Source organism: Myxine glutinosa, chromosome 1 (genome assembly GCF_964187855.1).
Source record: "Myxine glutinosa chromosome 1, kmMyxGlut1.1, whole genome shotgun sequence".
NCBI classification, from domain to species: domain Eukaryota; kingdom Metazoa; phylum Chordata; class Myxini; order Myxiniformes; family Myxinidae; genus Myxine; species Myxine glutinosa.
This window is the reverse complement of record NC_136261.1, coordinates 314,654,701-314,667,924: the sequence shown is the minus strand read 5'-3', so window position 1 is coordinate 314,667,924 and position 13,224 is coordinate 314,654,701. Positions and strand designations below refer to the sequence as shown.

Here is a 13,224-nt window from a genome sequence, read left to right as displayed (position 1 = left end):
AAAAAAAAATTCATACTGATCGGATGAAGCTTTATAATTGTCGAATTATGATGTCATAATGGAGGCATCGATGATGTCATCATTAACTTATCTTATTCCCAATAGGGAGTACTTGACAATGAGCCATGTTTCAATTTTTTTCCACAGAGCGGTTTAAGAGATATAGAGGTGCAAAGTTTTTCCAAGATGGCACCCATACCACGTGACATATTACGTCATAATCATCACAAATTCTACAAGAGGAGGAACTCCTATGGTGAAAATTTAATGTCAATCGGACCAACGGTTGCCGAGAAAATGAATTTTAAAAATGCAGACACGCATGCCACACATGTGCATGAAACCGAATGCCGAAAGGCCCTAGCCCTGTTTTTTGCTTCGCGCTCGCAGGGTAATAATTCATCCAGAGAATAGGACAATGGTAAATACTGTATGTACAATGTCGTTACACAATTCAGATATTTTCAACATTTTATTCCACAAGTGTCTGTGCTGGACAATTATGCGAGCAGTGATCATGAAAAAAGCGCATAAATTCAGCAAAGGAATCAAGATGGGACAAGGGGGTTAGGAAACAGAAAAGAGTAATATACAATTCATATCATGTATGTGTGTACTTTTAGATTTACCTTCAGGTACAAACTACTCAATGTCGAGTCATCATCACGTCGATATGTGGATGGATGTTAAAAGGACAAGTGAATCAAGTTATGCATCATTTCTACAAACTTTTGTAAACAAGGTTCGTATAAAAAACCCACAGGACGCTGTCACTATATCACCACCAAAAATCATAAAGACGCGGTTAACGACAAACCCAGGGGTCTATCTATTAACTTTGCTAAACATGCGCAACGTTTGTTCGTTACGTCACATTGTCATGTTTAATACATAGATACGTGAATCAAAATATGTACAAAATATAAACCTTTAAGTCACACTTAAGGCAAACTTATTTGTACACACAGCAACTGGCAGCTCCAGATTCCTTAATATTTCATTAATTAAATGCTTCAACAGGAAAATAAAATAAAACATAAAAAGCAGCACCTGCACCATATAAATCAACATCTGCTGGTATTGGTGAAGACAATGAACAAGCTTGTAGCTCAAATCCATGATTACAAACACTCAACTGTTCCTTATCACTCCGAAACACTTCATTATGTGTGATGACTGACAAAGACTCCAATGATGTATCACATTGCATGCAAAGGTGCATATTATTTTGTAAAAAGTCCAGCTGGCAAAGAACATTAACGGAATACATTATACTATGGTACTACTTACTATACACAGCACTGTAATCAAGTAGCTAAAGAAAATAAATAACCTTATTAGGAAAATATAATTTATCCAATATTAAAAAGCTAATATCCTGGTCAAACGTGACTATATCTTGGATGTCAATTTCCTTTGGTTCTTAAAGTTAATGTTCAATTCCAAAAAGCATTTTCAAAATAGTATATTACATACAAAATATACAATTGGCGGTTGTTCTAGACAGCCCGTTTTAAAATGTGTTCACGGTAGTCAATCCATGAATGTGAAAAAGAAACCTACGCTAAATGATGACGTGCTGCAATTGGGAATGAAAGCAAAGTAACGTTTGCAGTGATTTTCCTGCTGAAAGGGTTTCGGACTAAAGGATACGCAAAATAAGAGTAGGAAAGGTCAGCTTTTACTCAAAGAAAATTTTTCAGCAATTGGATCATTAATCTCAACTAAATAAGTGATTTGTAATATATAGAAATATATGGAATTGCAAGTTAATAATATAATTTTTCTTTTAAAGTGCCATTTCGACTTTTTCAGGCAGCACCATCTCTAATAAGGTCGGTAAGGTCCATTGACTCGATGGTCATTCATAACCTTAAAAAGTCTCCTCTAGAATCCCTTCCTTGGCTTCAATTGACCCTTTTTTCTTATTCTTCCTCTTTTTCTTTTGAAAGCTTTTCAAGCCTTTACTCCACGGAGCGACGACGTTAAAATGAATAACGATAACGACACGAGTTTTATCAAAATTACACAAATACATTCCCTTCATCAGCCTGGCACACAGATTTAAGGACAAGGAAATAAGAGATTTTCACAGCACAAACAGGATCTGCAGCTTGTGGAAAGAACAAGCATGAAAAGCAACACCTGGAAGTTGAGAATTTCCGCACTCTGAACACGTTGGTAAACCACTGCTTATATGGGGGAAAAGGTAAAATAAGAGTAAAAATACACAACTATGTGGTCTTCCACTTCTATTACCTTGTTCGACCCAGCAAGGTTGCTTCTCCGTTACCATTTGTCTGAGCCACCAACTACACTGCACCACTTAGAATCAGCCTTTAACAATAGGTGATGAAAATGGATAGAAAAGAAAGGGTGGAGGTTGGGATTAGTTGGAGTGGGTGAAGGGAATGGTGCATGTTCTGGAGAGATTTAATTTTGAAAGTGAGATTACTACCACAGGTGCAAGCCATAGAAAAGGTATACTTTAATAACAACTCATATTTGCTTCGGTAGTTAATGTATCGGAATTGTTGTAGGGAGAAAGGAAGGCCTTAAGTCTGGGTGCAGCGCACACCATGAACAAGTTATTATGACTCGGTCTGAATGTCAGCAGGAGGAAGCAAGGCCCTGGCCACGGGGCTCACCGTCCCATTGGGCGAGGCAATAGAGCCAACTGTCGATATGGTGCCCACATGGTGCCCGCAACCTGAGGGTCGCCCAGCTGCTGAGACCATGACGGTCTCGTGCCACCGCCACCCTTCGTTGTCCGGCAGAGTTTCCACAGTAGGTGGTGTGATGCGGCCATTTAGAGTACCGTCAAATGAAAGCGAGTGCTCAATGATACCATTGGCTCCTTGAATTTCCACACCTGTAGAACCACTATGGAATCTTCGCTTTGCAGGAGACAAGTCAAATGTTGTGCTGCTGTTCCCAGAACTCTCACGAGTGTACACTCCTGCAACAAAAACAAAGATAAATAGCATGATGTCAAATGTGTTGATGGACAAAATCAAAACAATAAGTGCCATAAACATTGCTCCAAAGACGTATCCAGCAGGAGCTGAGCCCTACCATTTGATGATATTGACCAAAAACAGAGAGTTCTGACGGGAAATGGCACATGGTCAATGGCAACAAACTTGCACTGTGCACGTGTGGTGGTACGACTCTTAACCAATGGCAAAATAGCATTGCGCTGGGAGCACTGCACTCTCGTTAGGGTGAATGGATTTATTCTGAAAACCATTAAATTTTTACGAATATTCATCTAAGTGGAAGAGTTGGGAGGCTAAAACCAAATGCTACATTTCAAGCAAAGCCAAGTGGAAAGCCGAATGGATAGAGATGAATGAGTTAGCCAAATTCTGCATCGAATAGAGCTAACTGGACACGTGAGATACATTCTGTTTGGCTAAGTGGTGAGTGCTGTGCTGTATTCAGCAGCTCACATGCGGCAATCTCTCTTTCATCTATTTCTATCCAATTAAAACAAAATTGGAATTGGCAAGAGTGCTGTATAAAAATGCCATTTGGCCTATCAGAATTTGTATTATTGGGTATCCATTCCAATGAGTCCACTGTAATTAGGATTTATGTACCTTGACCGACTTGTCCTGGTGTTGGGTGTTGGTGTTGGTGTTGGTGTTGCCTGGTGTTGGGCTAGCCTGGTGTTGGGCTAGCGGCTAGGGTGCCAGCTTAGGATCCAAGGATCCTGGGTTCGAATCCCGGTCGATCGCTGAATTAACACCAGGGGGGTTGACTCAGCCTGTCATCCTTCCGAGGTCGGCAAATTGAGTACCAGTTCACTGGTAATTCCCTGTGTGTCGTAAAAAGGCGACAAACAGGGTTGGCAGCAGGAAGGGCATCCGGCCGTAAAACATTGCTTCAAAAAGGGGTCCAAAAAACAACAACAACCACGGTCCCCGAAAAAGGCCAACCCCCGCTTTGCGGGGAAAAATGGCCTCTAAACGGTGGTTTTGGTTTTGTAACCGACTTGTCCTGGTGCAAAGTACCAGAAAGCAATTTATTATAGGGTGGCTTTGCAGAAAGCAGTGTGAAGAAAAAGCAGGGTGGAGGAAAGCCTGCAATGCAAGGATCTCACTTTGTAAGTGTTTATGTCATTACTAGTAAAAAGCCCGTCAAAAATGACGGGTTGGAACAGTTTATTTGACGGTGCAGCTTCGTGAGTGTGCCGAAGTCTGATGCCTTGGCCTAGTGTCAGGTGTGCTTATATCTTTTTTATTTATTAGTCATCATACAGATGTAAATTAACACTCATAAAATAAACTCTGTGCGCGTTGCAAATCACGTGCAGCGAATTTCACCTCCCTGTGCCTTGTATTATCGATTGTTATTTTAAAAAAAAACGCTTCTGTACACCGCCCTTGAAGCTCGATTTGCAAGCCACCGTCTACAATTCCAATAGAAGAGACATAATTACTCTTTTATAGAAAATGTTTTGCGAGTTTGTTTTATCTTAAAAAGTAGACCGTAGTGAACACTCGTGTTAAAAAATTGGCCTTTAAAACTTACTGTTATAGAGGGGGGACAGACATCTGTACAAACACACAAAGTGACATTGTGTTTAATATGGTAGATTATGAGCCCTCCCAAAAAACAATTAATTGATGGAAGAACTGCTGTTAACTAGTAGAGTTCATGGGGGATGAAAAAAAAAAAAGTAAAGATATAAAAAAAAAAACTTATCGGACATGCCCTTTAAAAAAAAAATTTATTATCATTATTATTTTGCCAGACAGGATACTTTATCAAACTAAATAATCTTCCACTTGATTAGAAGCTAATAAACATGATGGAAAAAATGCAAAATGCTTAAAAAAAGATTTCGCCATGCTGAAAGTAATTAAAAAGTTTGTAATTATGGTGATATTGCTTATTCAGTCGTCTAGATGTTTGGTGAAAGGGATTTCTAAAAGGCATCCTGGGTGCATAAGATTTTGTGATGCAATTGTAATTGGCCGTAGAGCTTCTTTTTATTTATTCGGCAAACATTTTTCAATTCAAACTCTTCAAGTAACCTCTGACTGACTTTTTTTAAAGTCTAGCATTGTAGAAGCATTTCGTTTGAAAAGTAAAACGACAGATTGCCATTAAAAACTAGCAGAGTTGGAATATTTTCAAAATCAGGAACATTGTGCAATTGCCTTTTGTCTTGAATGGCCTGAAAGTAACCAGCAGCCTTGCCTGGAGTTTGATCTGTTTTGCTCCTCGCCTGCACTGCCTCAGTCACTGCGATAGTCTGCACACAGTGCTGGGCATCAGGAAGTTGGGGTGAGGGGGCTGGAGGCTCGCATGATTCAGGTGAGGGCTCAGGTTTGAGATGGGCTTGCGGGCTGCATGCCACGTTCGATAAAGAGGGTACGATGCCATCACATTCATCCAACAGCCGGTCCATATAGTCCCTGAAACAGACATTACATACGAGAGAAATTACTGAAATTTTTCTTGTTTAATTTCATTCCTATGTAAAACTCTTCTTTTTTGGGGGGAGAGAAGGGGAAGAGGGTTGGCATAGACATTTAACATATCATGTACCTTGGGTGGGGTGGTACCTAGAATTTGGATGAGGGTGCGACAGGTACACATGAAATTTGGGGTGGAGGTTGCCAGCATGAGCCATGTCATATTCAAATCTTAGGTGTCTTTTTTTTCAGTTGTTTTTTTAACTGCTTTATAACTTAACTATCCCTCTGTATCATTTCGTATATGTGCTTGAACCATACAAAACCCTTTGGCTGCTGTAACTAGTTTCGTCACCATGCTTGCTTTGTTTGGGAAGAGTATGGTCACATAGGCAATGGATACCATGACAGTCTTTTATAATTCTTGAGTAAATTTTTTTACCCACTCCTACTGGGAGTGAATTATGAAGTTAGTGAAATATTTTGCACAAAACCATGTGTACAGCCCCCTCTTCATAAAAACTAGAAAATAAGACCCATCGCTTTGCTGATGGAAATACCAATCTTTGCTGCGATGGCTAATCTATGGGAGAAGAAAAAAAAAAAGGATTCCTGGGAGATCCTGCTCTCCGTGCAGGGATAAGCAACCGTGTTGGCATTTGCGTCACCTGTTGGCATTTGCAGTTTTGACACGCGTGTCCATGTACCCATAGAAGAAAAAAAAAACATTACAAAATTATTATTTTTGGGATCACAAACACTCCCGGTAGTTACCCGAATCCACCGTAGTTGGATTTATTGAAATCCGTTAATCCGTTCTCAAGTTAAAACACGACAAACAGACAGACAGACAGACAGACAGACAGACAGACAGACAGACACGGCTCCTTTTATAATATAGATTCTGGTTGCACACCTCCCCCCTCACTTGTTCTAGTAGCCTACCCAAAACAACTTACACGAAAGGTTCTCAAACTCTTGAAATCACTGACAATTACGAATATCTGGGCTTATCCATTTCCAGAGATTTTACCTGGAAACTTCATGTTAACACAGTTGTCTCAAAAGCAACCAGAGTGACTGGGTTTATCAAAAGACATGTTAATTGCAAACACACACTCGTTAAGCTTTACTGTTCTCTTGTTTGACCCATCCTTAAGTATTGTACTCCATTTGGTGCCCAAGTATTCTCTCCCAGCATTGCTCTCTGGAGGGAGTCCAGACCCAGAGGAGATTTACCTGACCCTGCCTAGGTCTCCCAGCGAGACATATACCGAGTCACGGTCGGGACAATATCGATCATTCTCTCTATTGATCCCAGCTGGGAACTGTCATTCTTGATGAACAGGTTTAAACATTTTTCTATTGTTTTTGTCATAAAATGTTTGTATAACAGATTTGACATTGCTATTGATCATTTTGTTGATGTTAATCCAAGACATGTTCAAGTTAAATTTATTTATCACTGAATGAATGAATGAATGAATGAATGAATGAATGATCGTTTTAAGGCCATTTTCCCCACTAGAGCGGAGGTTAGCCTTGCGGGCCCCATGACAATCATGGTTCCCTGTTTGAGGCAATGTTTTTATGGCCGGATGCCCTTCCTGACGCCAACCCTTGGTCACGCTCTTACGATGCGCAGGGATACGGTGTGCCTATTCTAAATCGGGGTACACACCGTGATCATTCATCCCAGCAAGCTGGTACTCAATTTGCCGACCTCGGAAGGATGACAGGCTGAGTCAACCCCGCTGGCGTTAATTCAGCAATCGACCGGGATTCGAACCCAGAATCCGAGGATCCCAAGCCGGCACCCTAACCGCTAAGCCAACACCAGGCTTAAATTTATTTATCACTGCTCAAGAAAAAATGCTTCATATCATTCCCTTTTATCAAATTCCCTCGTGTATGGGATACTCTTCCCGCCGATGTTGTAGACTGTTCTATCTTTGGTCTAAACTCGTTTATTAAGAACCTTAAAAAGCATCGATTGGTGCCAGATGTGAATGATCCCGAGTCATAACTTACCATCCGGGTTTATTATATACCCAACTATAACTGCAAGTTTTCTCCTTTTTGAATATACTTGGCAATTTTAACTTTTTTTATCTTGTATTTAATGTGCAATTTCGTTTTTTGTTTGTTTAGCACTAGGAGAGCAACGTGACAGTGATTCGGTTCACTTTTAGCAATCCTGCAGGGGCGCAATGTATGTTAAGATGTACCTGCAAAATAATAAATTAAATTAAATTCCGCTCGGGTCCCTCACGTGATTCGGCCATATCCTGTCGGGAATTCAATTCTATAAAAACCCCACCGTCAACAGGTCAGCGTTAGAATACCAATAGACATGACGATACATGCATACTGTTGTGGAAATGACTCCTGGAGGTTAATAAATGCCAAAAAGCAGTTACTTCACTATTAAGTGTTTAGAATAACCATGGAAGGAAATGAATTTGATATCAGATATGCATCGTGATTTTGTTTAGTTAGATGACATCCACCCACCCCATTTTGTGTATCTCAAATTATCAACACGTTTGACACTTTATTCGATGTTTCTACCCTCAGTTTTCAGTCATAAATGTCCTTTTTACCCACCGGATTCACCCCACCCATGAGCCGGGACACCAGACCAATGGCAAGCGAGATGGAAAGGGCGTGGCACGTCACTGAAGATGTGTGAGCCGAGGGTGATAAAGGAGCGGGGCGTAGTAACGACAGGAGCAGATCCTTAGGTCCGACAGCAGGGAGGCTGAAAACAATCTGCAGAGATGTGGTACGACACCACATCTCCATCCAGCCAGCTGCCATGCCTCCCATCTCGGACCTCACTTCAGACCTCTTCGGCCTGCCGTTCTTGCCACCCTGCATCGGTTTTCTATTGTGTCCCGCAGCCGTACCACAGCCATTTACCATTGTGTAATTTTACCATTTACCATTGTGTACCACAGCCGGGCTATTTCTTGTCTTGTCATTCCCTCAGCTTTTCTCTTTTTTTCTTTCTTTCTTTCTTTCTTTCTTTTTCTTTCTCTTTCTCTCTCTCTCTCTCTCTCTCTCTCTCTATATGCCGAGCCAGATAAGTTGGGATAATTAAGGATCTGCCGTTTGTCGTTGATCCATGGGCACGTGTATCAGTAGGGTAAGGGGATTATAACGGTTGGTTAAATCATTTATTGTGCTTTGCTTCCTTTTGTTTACTCCCAATGCCAGTTGCCATTAAACCTGACTTGGCCTCGAGTGAATTATGTTTGTGCTGGTGGCTCCCTCTGGTGGATTAAGTAAATCTCGTCAAGGTTGATTGGTTGCTGGAGAAGTCAGCAGTCAGGTTGCTGGAAAAGTCAGAAGATCGCATCACATGACCAAGGTCTGCTCAGCGTTATTTGATTGGTCACGTGATCAACTAGCGGCGTCGAACTTGGCTGGCTCAACAATTGTAACGGGTGTGGTAACGGAAATAATAGGTCGTGATCCGTCCCGGAGCCATTGACCGATCTGACTTCTCTGGTCGTTTTAACGCAAATTTACGGATTTGTACTGGGCTACCAGACGACCATAACAATACATTTGCTTATTCTAGTATGATTCTGCAATTACATAATTCAACACATAATCTTGAAAGCACAATCCTAAATTGCCTTGTGCGACTACATCTCAGGAACGCAGTTGTAGAAAGGGGAAATTCTGCACAAGTACTGTCGGAAGACTTTTTTTTTTTTTTTTTTGTACACAATCGAGGCTCGTGAAAGAGCTAACATTTACTTCACAAACAAATCAACCAGACAAACAAAATATATAAAAAGAGGGAGCAGAAGACAAGATGGGGAGAGAAGGGGAAGCACACAAACACAACATTTGAGAGCAGGGAGATGTGTGGGAGGGAGAGGGCTTGGGGGAAGGAGGCGTGGGAAGGGGTGGGAAAGAAGTATAAAACACAAGGACACCAAGGACTTCCAGGACAGAAGTTGGTATTTCAAAAAAGTGGATTTGGGGTGAAATTAGCGGGGGTAGAAAAGATCAAGGTTTTGGATGGGGGAAGATAAGAGATGGTGGTGAACAGCTGTTTTAAAGACCTGGAGGGTGGAGTGGGATTGAAGAGAGTGAGGGAGTTTGTTCCAGAGGCGGGAGAAAAGAGGAATGAAGGAGTGAAGGTGAGCAGAGAGTCTTAATTTTGGCAGTTTAACCATAAGAGGGTTGCAGGCAGATCTTGTGCGACCTGTAGGAATATTTGCGGGACAGAGCCCAGAGAGAGCTGGGTGGGGGGGCTAGGCCGGAGAGTCTTACAATTCATGTAAGACTGGAGAATACCAGTGTCATTCATCAATTGTACAATGAATTACAAAGTTTTTAAAAAACTGCACAGGTTTCAGCTCTCCCAGCAGCTCGATAATGATACATTTAATTAAATTGAAATTCAACCCAGCTATAAAAAGTGCAAGTCTAAAATGACTCAAGTAATATCGCAAATGATCTCAAGGTGATTATATCAGTTTCCGATTCTGATTCTGATGTACCGTACTCTGTTACAGGGTGCTGTCGATGCAGTTTCTTAGCAAGGGTTATACTGGGTGGTTTCCCATTGCCTTCCCGGCATTGGTTAGGGCACGAATTTGGAATTTGTTCATGGTGTCGGCAATAGCTTGCATACCCTTCGTGAAGGACACCGTGGAATCTTTAATGTCCACCGACTAATGCCAGCAGACGGAGCACTCAATTTAACGTAACTCGCCATATACATTGATGAAACACCCTGCCTGTGGAAGACCAGGATAACAGTTTATAGCTGGTTCGAGATTCAAACCTAGGCTAGACACAGAAGCTAATGCGTGTACCTCTAGGGTCTAGGCTATTCCTGCCAGCCCGATCCCAGCTTCATTGTACCGCATATTCAGTTGTTGAGTAATGCAAAGAAATAAAAAAGCTGAATTTTTTCAGAGCTTCATCACACAGTCAAAACAAAGGTATTTCTCACAGCCAGGTATGAGTAAATATGACATGGTCATAATGACAAATCACAATGCTCAAAAATGAAGGCACCACCAACGAGTTAAGCCAACTGCCCCAGCAGGATCAGGTTTGACATTTCGACCACCAAGTTCATCTGGGTCACCATGTGCCAGGTGTTAAGTATCCAACGTGGAGGCCTCACATAACTGCAATATGCAGATAAGAGACACAACGTCATTTTTGTCTTACTTTTTAAATACAGGCTTTTTTGACCACCAATCCTGTGTTATCAATGGTAGGCAAAAACAAAACAACCAGGATATTAGCAAACTGGCTGTAAGGCCTCAGAATCTCACTGTTACTGTCAGTGTCAAAGTCAGAGTCAGAGTCTGTGTACTTAACACACAGCAAAGCATTTGAGACTGTTTCTAAGGGAAAGCAGGTTGACAGTGTTGGAGGGGGTGGGGGAGGGGGGGGGGCATAGCTCGCTAATCGTAGTCAGGCTGCTTAAGTAAGCTACTTTTTCAGTAGTTTTATGCATTCTGAATAGCAAGTTCATTCTATTTAACAACAGCAACAGTACCCGGCATCCCCTCATGCCATTCCCTTCCTCCAGACTCCTACCCCACCCCTTACCCTCCCTCATCTCACCCGTTCCCTTTCCTCCACCCAACCCTACCCCTCCCTCCAGACTCTGACCCTTTTCCCTCCCTCCTTCCCTCCCACACCACCTCTTTCCCTCCCACACCATCCCTACACCTCATTCCGCTTCCCCTTCCTTCTCCTGCCTCCTCCAATTCCACCCCTTCCTCTAGACTCCCATCTTTTCCCCACCACAGGTGTTGGCCCACGTGTTTTTTTTTTTTTTTCAAAAGCGGGCAATGCACAAGAATGCCTATAGTAGTGGACAGCATATAACAGAACTGGATTTGGTGGTGGCAAGGAAGCAACAGTTGTGGAGGGTAAGGGATTGTAAGGCAGTGGTGGGAGAGCATGTTACCACCCAGCACAAGCCTCTGGTGTTTCTAGTACTCAACTTGAAGGAGACGACTTAAACAAAGGGATGAGTTATGGATGAGAAAAAGGAGGGAGGTTAAGAGCAGGGGTTGGAAGATTATTAGGAGGGGGAGGTGTAGGGGCAAAGTCGTCGAAGAGTACAAGGAGAGGATGAGGGCTAGGTATGAGCAGCTTGGTGAAGAAGTGGAAGGTTTGGAGGAGGAGTGGAAGAAATACAGAGGCATTTCGGGTAATTACAGAAATATTGTGTGGAAGGCTATCAGGAAAAAGTGCATCAGTGAGGGATATAATCCAGGTATGGTGGACAGAGTAAGTAGTGAAGGCAGTTGGTGAAAATGAGGTTTGGAAGAGGATAGAGAAGATCAAGGATAGAGGGAGACAACCGGATGCAGGGTTGCTACATCTGCATGGGCAAAAGAAGAAAGCAGCAAGGAGAGCTGTGGATAAGGCGAGGAATGATATGGAAGAGGAGGTGGACAACAAGTTTGAAGAGGATGATGGGAAGAAGATGACTTACAAACTGGCTCGTGAAAGGGATGAGGACAGTAAGGGCATGAAAGGGGGGGGGGGCAGTGATTAAGAATAGTGTCAGGAGGGTAGTGATAGAGATGGGGGCAGTATTGAAGGTGTGGTAAGGATATTCAGGGAGCTGTTGAACCAGGGAGGTGGTGGTGGCGAGCTGGAGCTACCTTGTTTTGCAGAGGGAAAAGTCGAGTTGGTGGAGATCACAGAAGAGGAGGTGCGGATTGCATTGTCGAGAATGAAGGGAAGAAGGCGTGAAATTGATGAGGTGTGTACGGAGATGATAATTACAGAGGGAGAGGTTAGAGTCAGTTGAACGAAGAAGCTGCTGAATGTACGTATGAGAGGGTTCGGTTCCAGAGAGTACGTATGGAGAACAGGTAGGTGTAATTGTGCCGATATAGAAGGGGAAGGGCGATGCTCAAGATCCGGGGAAGTAGAGGGGCATTACAATGCCTAAGTCATGCAAGAAGGTGCTGGCGAGGATTCTGGATGGGAGTATAAGGAAGAGTGTGGAGATGCAGATCGGAGAAGAGCGGCAGCGGTTTAGAAAGGGTAGGGAGATGATGGATGGGATGTTCACGCTGAGACAGCTGGTGGAGAAGAGGTTGGAGGTGCAAGGTTAAATGGCATTGGGATTTGTGGATCTGGAGAAGGCCTCTGACACTGTTCCAAGAGATATGGTGCTGGTGACACTGAGATGGATGGGAATGCCAGAAGCAGAAGTTACATTAGTGGAAGGGATGTGTACAGGAACAAAGGGATGTGTTTTGTTTGGTCCTGGGATGTCAGAGGAGTTCAGTGTGAACATCAGTTTGTTGCAGGGAAGCTGTCTCAATGCAATCAAGTTTATCATGGTGATGGAGCAGTTAAGCCAGAGATTTGTGAAATGCCAGCTGAGATGGGCTGGACACTTGGTGTGGATGGGGGAAGAGAGAATGATAAAAAGAGCGGATAGCTGGAGGGAACAAGGTTGGAGGAAAAGAGATAGACCGCGGTTGAGATGGGAGGATTGTGTGAAGAGGGATATCAGTAAAGTGTGGGTGGTTGATGAGTGGAGAGAGTTAGCTGACGACAGAGGGAAGTGGAGTATCATGGTCAAGGCAGGGCAGAAGCTTGGTGCCATTCATTGTACCTCAACCTTTATAAAGGGAAGAGGAGGAGAAGAACATGCTCTGCAGTATATGTTTTTTAGCCCTATCTCTCAATGGTGAAGAATCAATTTTAAAATTCTAGTATCTGGATCCTGACCAAAAATTTGTGTTGCTGTCCTTGGCCGGTCACCTACATACACAAAACAAATTCA

The 13,224-nt window shown here is 42.7% G+C and overlaps 1 protein-coding gene across 49 annotated transcripts in view; it reads right to left on the bottom strand.

Annotated features, from left to right (window-relative positions):
- Positions 1–457: 457 nt before the first annotated feature.
- The window catches only part of LOC137440177 (mesoderm induction early response protein 1), a 120,307-nt gene continuing 107,540 nt past the window's right edge, over positions 458–13,224 (bottom strand). For 44 of the 49 annotated variants that reach the window (XM_078768982.1, XM_078768974.1, XM_078768825.1 and 41 more), the window contains 2 exons: positions 5,209–5,426; positions 458–2,959 (listed from right to left, as the gene is read on the bottom strand). In XM_078768982.1, coding sequence (XP_078625108.1) covers positions 2,592–2,959; positions 5,209–5,426 — 586 coding nt within the window. In that variant the 3' untranslated portion in view covers positions 458–2,591. Of the gene's footprint in view, positions 2,960–5,168; positions 5,427–13,224 lie in introns of all 49 variants that reach the window. The other 5 variants (XM_078769030.1, XM_078769038.1, XM_078769047.1 and 2 more) reach the window with 2 other exon arrangements.